The 10,452-nt window shown below is 42.1% G+C and overlaps 1 protein-coding gene across 1 annotated transcript in view; it reads right to left on the bottom strand.

Annotated features, from left to right (window-relative positions):
- Nucleotides 1–1,001: 1,001 nt before the first annotated feature.
- LOC107106850 (RING finger protein 145-like) overlaps nt 1,002–10,452 on the bottom strand; it is a gene marked incomplete at its 5' end in the record, with an annotated part of 21,675 nt that continues 12,224 nt past the window's right edge. Inside the window, 3 exons of the mRNA XM_015407065.1 lie at nt 1,002–1,746; nt 5,265–5,621; nt 7,169–7,316. Coding sequence (XP_015262551.1) covers nt 1,312–1,746; nt 5,265–5,621; nt 7,169–7,316 — 940 coding nt within the window. The remainder of the gene's footprint in view (nt 1,747–5,264; nt 5,622–7,168; nt 7,317–10,452) is intronic.

Genomic DNA, 10,452 nt, shown 5'->3' with positions numbered 1-10,452 from the left:
GTTATTTTCTTATTTAAGAACCTCTTAGGATCAATTCTGTAGCTTCCACCGTGCTTACTCATCTTCAAACACATGATGAAAAGAAAACACCACACCCAGATGTAAAAAAAAAATCTTCAAATGTATTTTATTGAGACATTCAGTTATGTCTGTTAGTCTACACCCAAGTTCACTACTAAAAAATAAAATGAAATGCCACATTTCACGTTAGGAACAACAACTTCTGAGGAAAACAAAAGAACACACTTTCTTTGAGCCAAGCCTAGTGTATAAATAAGTGACTAGTTCCTTTTCATATCAAAAATCACATAAAAAATTCGCCAGCTCCCATCCCTCCCCCAATCCCTATTTCTACCTGAAAGCCATGATGAATGTAAAAATTTAAATACACATACATAGTTGTCAAAGAAAAGGGGGGGAAAGGTGCAAATCCTATTAACAGCTTTAGGAGTGGCATTTGCAGCATTTGATCATACGGATTATGTACTCATTCCCAAAAGGTGCAAATATTGCCAGGAGATTAATACTGCTTCAATTCAGCTGCAAGAAGTTAGACACTAGACCAAACCGAACAGCACTGAGAGGCTTCAATCAGCATCCTAAAACTCCTCCCACATCTCTCCTCCACTCTTTTGGAGTCAAGAGAGTTCACTGGAGCTTTAGTTTACTTCACACAGCCCGTGCTGCCCAGAACGTTCATTCACAAAAACATTAAAGTGTTGACAGCTCTGTTGTAAAAAGTCAAGAGTTGCTATAGATTACACAAATGCAAATGCAGCTGCCCTGACCCAACATGCCTGAAGCACCATTCCCAACACAATCGATGATGGGACTCCTTGACTTCTCCCTTCAGTGCTCTACAGAATCTTTGCCAACGATCTTGGCGGAGCTCTCGCCGCTACAGAGAGGCCAAAGCCCAGAGGTTCAAACACATCTTTCTCATCCTTCTGTTTGATTCTCCCTTCCGCACTTAAACAACACTGACTGCCCCCCCCCAACTAACCTGGCTGTCTTCATTCCCACCCCACCCCCTCTTATTTTTCTTACAACTTTCCTTTTTGACAATACTTAGTTGTGATTTCTCAGTTTCTGCCCCTTTTTTGCAACATGGCGGCAGCTTCTAAAATAGTTTCCAGTGGATTGCACTGGGAGCCCTGTAAACCAAGCAGCTCACAGAAATCAGCATGGGATATTATAAATACATTTTGGCCAGCATTCTGAGAGTTAAGCTTGTCCAAGACAACAAAGGTTAGGATTCCGTCTGCTCAGTCAAGGGACCCTGGAGTGTTGCTTGCACCATCCTCTGCTTGTTCAATTCTGGATACAACCCCCAAGGCCTCGTGTTACCGCCTCTTCCTGTTCTTTAGCCAGTCCTTCCATGGCACTGTCTGCCTGGCTGACCTCACAGGTAGAGGCATCATCTGGAATGACAGGCCTATCCTTGGTGTCCAAAGAGTCCTGCAGGGTACCCAAACCTTTGACAGCCTGTCCATTGTCAATAGGTTCATCTCTTGCCCTTTTCTGGTGTTCTACACCAGGAGTTTCCGTTGCCTCTTGCTGAACAGTATTTTGTTCTGCTCCAAGGTTTGGCTGTGGCACCAGCTCTGATCCCAGCCCTGGAGGCTGAGTTGGGTTTTTAAGTTGGCAGTGGCACAGGGGGCAGGTCTCTTGCACATACAGCCATTTCTTAAGGCAGCCTGCATGGAAGAAGTGGCCACAAGGGGTGATGACTGCAGATTTCATGTCCTGAAGGAAAGAAAAAAAAGGAGATGGAACATACAGTATCCAACTGCAAAAGCATCCTCCCGAAGCAACCCGTTGATTGATTCCAGTATTTGTATAAGAAGAAGAAAAGAGATTGGATTTATACCCCGCCCTTCACTACCCAAAGGTGTCTCAGAGCGGCTTACAAACTCCTTTCCCTTCCCCTCCCCACAACAGACACCCTGTGAGGTAGGTGGGGCTGAGAGAGCTCTTGACAGAAACTGCTCCTTTTCAAGAGCAGTTCTTATCAGAACTACGGCTTGCCCAAAGTCATCCAGCCAGGTGCAAGTGGAGGAGTGGGGAATCTAACCCGGTTCTCCCAGATTAGAGTCCACACACTTAACCACTACACCAAACTGGCTCCACTTTATACCACTTTACAACCAAAATCTCAACTAAGACTAGAATTAACTGTTAAGCTTAAACCATGACAAAGATGGACTAGGGTCACTGTGCTCGATTTATCATGGATCAAAGACTATTCACACTCTTAACATGCATTCATTCAATATGAAAACAGCAGAATGCAACATTCAGTCGTAGGTAAGGAGTGAAGCAGAACGGTGTCAATTTTGTGCAAGCACAAAAAATGAACTGACTGTACTAGAGGGTGAAGAATTTGATTTCTTGATACTTTCCATTTTTATTTTAAAAGCAAGTTTTTAGTTCTTATGGCCGAGAAGGTATGCTTGAAAGAACATGGGGAATGCCTGCCAAAATCTGAACAGTCAAACAGGTGCCTGAAGATGATTTTCAGCCACTGGGTGGGAATAAGTCGCACAAAATACAAAAACATGGCAAAATTAATTGTGCACGCTTGTTCAATATACACATTTTATACAGGTTGCAATATTCTTCTTGTCTCGGTGCAGAACCTGAGTTGTTGGGCCACAAAAGAACCATTATTTTAATCTACAGGCCCGCATATAGCATTTGGAAAGAGAAACTGACTATGGCATGCCTAGAGCATCCAAACATAAGATAAAGGGACCTATATGGGAGTGCATGGGTGACCAAGTAAGTACCCATATATTGAAGTAGCAAGATGACTGATTTACCCTCCCCTCATGTTTATTTTGCGTGGCTTTAGGGGTTTTGGTCCTCTGTACAACACACTGGACTTCCCACAAAGGCCTACTGTTTGTGGCCCACAAGAGCTTAACAATTAAATCTGAAGGGCATCCAAGTGGCCCATGCCACTTCATGGAGTCTAGGTCAAACACATACATGGAGAGCCTCTCAACTGTCTGAATCTCCAAGGAGCTGTCTTACATTTATTCAGACAATTGGTCTATAACAGCCCTTTGCAAGCAACTGAGGGGGCCCATATAGCCTCTTCTGATTTTGAGGAACCCAGATTTGTTCTGAACACTAAACCTTCCCCTTGGTTAAAAGATGTTCTTGGGGTAGCAAGTGTAAAGGCTTTGGGTTCACTGCTGTGAAGTAAGTTTTGTGATGAGGAGTTGTACATAGATAACAAATAAGAGTTATTTATTTACGGATTGGTTTTAAAGAACAGAACAGCAGCACAGCTCACCAGGTAGCCAAAAGAGAAACCTGGCTGAGCCACATAAGTTTAAGCTAGTTATGGCTTCAGAGTGCAGTTTGAAAAACTCTTTGATGCTTTCAGGTACAAAGCAGGCTTTCACTGACTAGCCACAAGGTTGGATCCTTTTGAGCACACAGGATTCTACCCACACCAGCTTGCCTTTTCCCAAGAGTCAAGACTAGAAGGTAAAAGGTTTGCTCATCACCAGAGACAGGCCTCACTCTATTCTCTCCCAGAAGTAAAGTTAAACCACGCTGCCAGGCAGAAATACCCTTCAAATTGTCTGCTTTTTTACTGAGGCAGACCCAGACTACCACTGCACTCTCCCTGAGGAATATCGGAACTCCTGCTGTGCTTCCCCTCCAACATTCCATCCCCCTCCTGAAAGGTGACTGGATGCTGGAGCTGGACTCCCATTGGCTCAGCTGAGTGGCTTCCCCCCCCCCTTCAGGGCAGGAAAGCCTCCTGTCCATCACATGGCCTCATCTACCTTGGCTGGCAGCAGTTTTCCATGAGTTCGCCCTGAAGGTGCCACTGAACCTTTTACCTACTCTACCAGTCATCTATGGCTTGGATGTAATTCAATAGCTATAGACAAAGGATATTAATTGCAAGGAGTTCTTCCTTCAAAGTGCTTTTAATGAACCACTTACAAGAGTGGGACTTTTCTATTCGCAACCGCTACACAAGAAAATAAGCATAAACAGAATTTAAAGCTTAATGGGTTACACGAGTGTAACTTTCAGAGTCCTTTTCATTTCATTACTTCTGCTTCCCATCTATATATCTAATAGCCAACTTGCCCCCTCCGTGCGGATCGCTAAATCAGCACGGAGGGGGCAGGTGGGAGGGAGGGGGAGGTTTGTGCACACGTGGGCCAGTCCCCACGTGTGCACAAAAATGCAAAAAGTTAAAAAAAATATAAAAGTCTAAACCTAATCTGAATGGTGTTTCATTGCTGAACAATTGGCTCTTTAAATGAATAGGCCTTGGAGATTAAATGGATCCTGTAAAGACAGAGATGGGAGTGGAGGTAAGAGTGGAAGCCAGTTAAACTGGGTAGACTTTTGACAAAAGAGAAACTGATACAAAATGATTGAACAGCCTGGTGTCACTGTCATTAAAAGTTGCCAGTTCAGGCTTGTCAGCATCTTGTTTCAACGGGCAGCCTGCAAGCCATCTCAGATACAGGCATCGATTTAAAGTCCTTAATATAAAGCAGCCAACATTGTTTCCGGCTTTATGAAGCATCTAACATTAGACCACCATTCACACAGAAACCCAGGTGATGAATCTTACAAAATTACAGAAACAGCTCCATCATTTGATAAGTCACCACATTTAACGGTGCAGAAACTGGTCCAGTTCATTTGCTCAGCTGGCAGTACAACTTGTTTGACAGAAGAATTAGCACATGCCCACCATCTTGTACACAACATAATGTGTGATATGAATACATTACATGGAGTTCTGCCCACAGCACATACAATCTTCCCTTCCTTTTCTGAAGACAAATTGAGCAGATCAGCCCATCATGCACACAGGCTCTGGAGGATCCGCTCCACACACAATGTCTTGGATCTACTTGTGCATTTCCACAGACGGAAAGATTTCTGCCCATGGAGTGCAACTTGCTCCTCCCTCCCCCCCCATCCTGATCTTGGGGGTATTTTGGACTGCAACAGGAAGTCAGAAAGTCATGCTCCATGTCTGGAGATCATTATATTCATGGAAATGCTCTGGTGGATCTAAGCCTGTTGTTATGTGTATGGTGTAAGGACAGGAAATACTTTTACCACCAGGCTACAGTGTCATCTTTGCGCATATGTGAACAGAATCACTTTTCTGGTTAAATTTTTTGACAATCTTATAAGGGCAGCCTGCATGATGTCAAAAGAAAGATAGAAAAAAGATATACTCCAAGTAATCTATATTTGGACACATTACATACCTGATAGCAGATGGCACAGATATCATTATGTTGTTCCAACTGGTCTTTGGTAGCAGTAGGAAGTGATTTAATCTTATTCACAGCATCTCTGCGGAGGAGAAAGCTTTTCCACCCCAACTGAGCACGAAGCCACACATTGTAATAGGAGTGAATGAAGATGATCATCGAGCCCATCACAGTCCACTCTCCAAAGATAGTCTCTGACACACCATATGCCACGACACAGAGTGCTACAAGGAACTCTAGTAATCGATAGGTGCCATTCACATAATAAATGACATCATCCATGTTTTCTACTGGCTCTTTCCTGAACTCTTCGACCATAAACAAAACGTAAATGAAAAGTGTTCCAAGTACCTGGAAGAAGAAAGAATGCACCATCTGACTCAAGTCTCATGACTAGAACTCCCCAGAATTCATAACCCAATAAAGCACAAGATGGGTAGCCGTGTTAGACTATCTGCAGCAGTAGAAAAGAGTAAGAGTCCAGTAGCACCTTAAAGACTAACATCTTCCTGGAAAAAATGGTTTCCTTTCTTTGATTATGTAACACTACAGCCTAATAGTCTCTGCTTTTTTACCTAAGAAATATTTAGACTTTGTATTTTATTGATTGTATAATATCAAACTTAGTATAGTACTTAAAGGTGTATAATTTCTTGTTATATTTGTATGTTGAACTATTTATGATTGTGTATTTTTTTGGCCCTCCGGAGGGGATTTTTTAATTGCATTTTTATAAAGACTACAAACTACAACAGAAATAGGGAAGGGGACTACATTAAGAGATAAAGAAAAGATACCCACTACTATCTAAAAACCCAAGAGAGGAGATCATCTAATTATCTTAGCACACGTTATCTCTCAATCACGCTAATCCCATTATGAACTAATTCAACTATAGTATTTTTTCATATCTTAAGTATCACTGTTAACCCGAAAGACCCCTAAGCATCTAGTATATATAAAAAAAGTTTTTCAAAGGCACAATTCAGAGTCCTTCAGCCACTAATACCTAAACCCCCAAGAATAGGAGATCATAACAACAGCTTATATAAATGTTAATCTTAAATTGCTAGTATTACTTTGAACATGGTCAGTTATGCTAAATTATTTATCTTTTTATCCATTGATTTAACTGTTTAAAGAGAACCCCAAGAGCATTCAATAATAAAACCAAAATTTTAAGGCACAATTCAGAGTCCTTTAGCCTTCATTTTGTTTTATCTTTTCTCATCCTCAGTTGATATGCACGCTTGGGGGCAGCTGCCCCCTTATTGGAAGCAGAGTCTTCGTCGGAAGACACCGAGTCCAATTCGCCACTGGATTTGCTGTCATCATCTTCCTTAGCGACCTCGGCTGTCTCTCCCAGCTGCAATCTCAGGAACTCACGTGCTTTAAAGCCAGAGTCAATCTTTTCTCTTTTATCGTGTAGTTTGAAATGACGTCTTCTGGAATTAACCATCTGTAGGCAATGCTGTTTGTTTGTAGAAAAAGGATTAAGTCTTTATATTTCTTTCTCTTTTGCTTTATTTCAAATGGGATGTCTTTTAGAATCCTGATGATGTTGTCCCCGATTTTCAAGGGTGTTCTTGTAGTTGCTTTCAGGATTGAATCCCTCACATGCCTCTTCGAGAATCTGACCACTCCCTGTCATATATTTTGTTAGTTTTTAAGGCGCTACTGGACTAATAAAGCACCTGAGTATTTATAAACAAATGTTTATGTACATTCCTATTTAACAAGGTATTTATCCTCAATCAGGACTTTATTTAAAAGAAATGTAATCAAAAATTGTGAGATGTTTCAATATAACATATACAAATAAATGCACACTCCAAAACTGCAGGATCTGCTCATCTCTACTAATACACATCAATTACATACAATGGGATATGGCTTACCTGAAGGGAGGTGAGTATGCTGCTAGAAATAATGATCAGCAACCAGAAATCCATGTGGAAAAACTGACAGATCATGTAGGCCATGTAAGCCGGAAAGATCAGCAAGAACAAGCACAGACTAACAGCACGAAAATGCTTCCAGAGGCTCCTGCAAAACAACAAGGCAATATTTTGCTTTAAAAGTGGAGTTAGCACTTGCACCTGCAACAGGAGTCAGAACTGACTTAGCAGCATCCTCTCAGTAGAGAGGCCATTGATTCCTGCCAAAGGTTTCCGCGGTGCAGAATTTTTCAGCATTTTTCCTGAAGGTGTTTGAACAGTACCCAGGCAAGGCACAAAAAATGTTGCAGAGGAATTGCCTCACACATCTCATCAAACTGAACTTTCAGGAAACATTTCAAAAGCTGTTCAGATATTTCTCTCATTCCTCTGATTCAACATGTGGTAAGACCTGGAGTGGGCTCAAGGTCCCCTTGCTATTACAGAGGCAAGTTTCAGAACAGTAGCCATGTTGGTCTTCAGTAGAAGAGAGAGAGTCTAGTAGCATCACAGAGAACAACAAGATGCATTTGTGTGTGTGTGTGGGGGGGGTACTTTTAGACAAGCAACTCCTTATGTGAGATCTGAAGTGATCTTGTTACAGGAGATGCATGTGTTACGTCAGCTACAGAGTGTCTGAAGCAGTTCTGAACAAGAGGTTCTAGATCTCATATTCCTTTACTCAGAAAGTGAACCAACAGAGATTGACAACAGTATCTACAAAGGAGCAGTATCACACAAAACAGCCTGGACAAACTATGAAGCTTTCTCACAAACCACCATGATCAATTCTGCCCAGGTGCTAGCTGAACTAGAATTTCTCCAAGGTGGCCATGGCCACATCACTTGAGATCATAACATTATGCTACTGTGGGTGCATGTGATAAACACAGCAGTTTTCAGCACAACGTCAGTCCTGATTATTTCCAAGAAGCCAAAGAGGATGCCTCTGCCCTTCTTCCTGTTGCCACTAAGAAGTGGAAGATGACTTTTTATCCCCAAAGCCAATAGCCTGGGATCCCTTAAAGAACAGCAAAAACAGTCTCTGGCCATGGAAAACAAGTGTGGCACTTTCCAGGACAATGAGATTTATTTTTTCCTTGAATTAGTGTGATACTGACCCATAGACTGACATCTGCAGTATAAGACACTAGTTGACTACCAACTGCAATCTTAAGCAGAGTGATACCTGTTTAAGTGGAAGTCAACGGACCAGTGGAAGTCAATGGCCTTAGAAGGGTATATCTCTGTTTAGGAATGCAAGACTTTCACCTCTCTGTAGCTCCTCTGAAATAGATACTGCCCTAAGTCACCATCCATTTGGTCATGTGTCTGTCTCTGATAATGTTCCAGGAAACTGCTTCCATGCACATGTAGGCTTCCATGTCAGCTGACAGACAGTGCCACATGAGTAGCTGAACCAGCACTGAGGGAGGACAGTGCCTTGTTCAACCTCTGAAACTCAGCTCATCCTACTTTACCAGCTCATCCCACTTTACCAGTAGGCAACCCGAAAATTAAGTCAGTCATAACTTGCACCCATAGCATCTGCTGGGGTGTGGCTATGCATGCCAATTAAGCAATGTACACTGTAGTAATGAACCAATTCTCATTATTCTGAATGTGGTCAAGCCTTCCATTTCAATAGATGAGGGGGGGGGAGAGTGCTCAGCTGTCACAGCATCATTATTATTCAGTAGCCATGGACAGTATTCAAAAGGCTAAAAGATATGACGCCGGAAGATGAGTCCCTCAAGTCGGAAGGTGTCCAATATGCTACTGGGGAAGAGCAGAGGGCAAGTACAAGTAACCCCAGTAAGAGTGAAGCAGCTGGGCCAAAGCTGAAAGGACGCTCAGTCCTCCAGGGAGCAATGTTCACCTCCCTTATCCATGTCCAAAATTCCTAGCTAACACTATTTAAAATAACAAACTTCTCTTACAGTCTACTGCATGCTCTGCACACAGGGCAACATACCCAGGATTGTTGCAACTGAATTCCAATTCATAGATCTCACAGCTCAGACCACCATGTACAGGATTAAACCAGGGATGAGAGGCAATCCTGTACTTTTCCAGTACATTAAACAACAAACCCAGAGATAGGCTATACCCTCTCTGGTTTCAGAACAATGTGCCACCAGAACCTCTACAGACGTTCCCCCCAACCTGAGATTAGAGGTTCAAACTCTCAGTTGGTATCTGGAACTTAACACATTAGCAACTCACTTAGAGAGTCACACTCTTATCAAGGTAGCATATGTGGTCAGGGTTAGCCACCAGATTTAGACTTGGAACTCAGGTACAACATCAGAGACCATTTAGAAACAAGAATAATTTTTTATTCAGTACAGAGCTTAACACAGACTACCAGAGTTTACCAAAATAACAAGCCTAAGGCGATTTGCCTTAACTACACAGTAAAAGATACATATTTACCAAGTTCAGGAATATCCAAACAGTTCAAGGGATTTTGAAGGGAAAATCCATCTTTGCTCAACCATGTGGTCCAATTCACAAAACAGTTCTTTGTCCCTCACGAGACGGCATTTCTAGGTGCCATAAAACAAGCAGAGAGAGCAGGAGCAGAGAGCAAGAGCTAAGAGCGAGTCTCTCTCATTGGGATCAAACAATTATAGCCCAATTCCAGTCACAAATTAGATGTGATGGCCATTCGGCCAATCACGAGTGGACATAGGTGTGTCCAATTGTTGGTTGCCATAGCTGCAACACAGGAATGGCTAGAAGTTTGGAGGCCACGCCTGCAAGCAATTGACCTAGTTTCCAGGTACTTCATGGCCTACGTGACTTGTTGCATGTGGGTCTGCTTTTGGCATGAAAGTGTGAAAGAATGAGGGTTTATGGCATGGCTATCGAGGCCATTTGGCCTTACCATGTGGCTAGCAAGAGGAAACAAGGCACAGCATGTTATCAGAATGTAATCACAGGAAAAGGCATGGATTATAGAAAGCAGAAAGCAAAATTTCTATACACCCTTTGACACCCTTTTTCTCCTGATAGGCATAATTTTTTGTAGCTTAATTTTTGTGATATTGAGACCTATTGTATTGTGAAGTACTTACTCTTTTTATTGGAATTTGTAACGTGATAATCTGTATTTGGCATATGACAGTTTATTGTCACTGATTTGTCTTTGTATCTGATGTTAAATTTTCAATAAAAACCTTTAAAAAAATTAATAGTGAAATCACCCACCATAAAATTAGAAACTTGGGGAAACTAAAAAG

This window comes from Gekko japonicus, unplaced genomic scaffold (assembly GCF_001447785.1).
Source record: "Gekko japonicus isolate JY-2015 unplaced genomic scaffold, Gekko_japonicus_V1.1 scaffold2245, whole genome shotgun sequence".
NCBI classification, from domain to species: domain Eukaryota; kingdom Metazoa; phylum Chordata; class Lepidosauria; order Squamata; family Gekkonidae; genus Gekko; species Gekko japonicus.
This window is presented reverse-complemented; position numbering and strand designations above follow the sequence as displayed.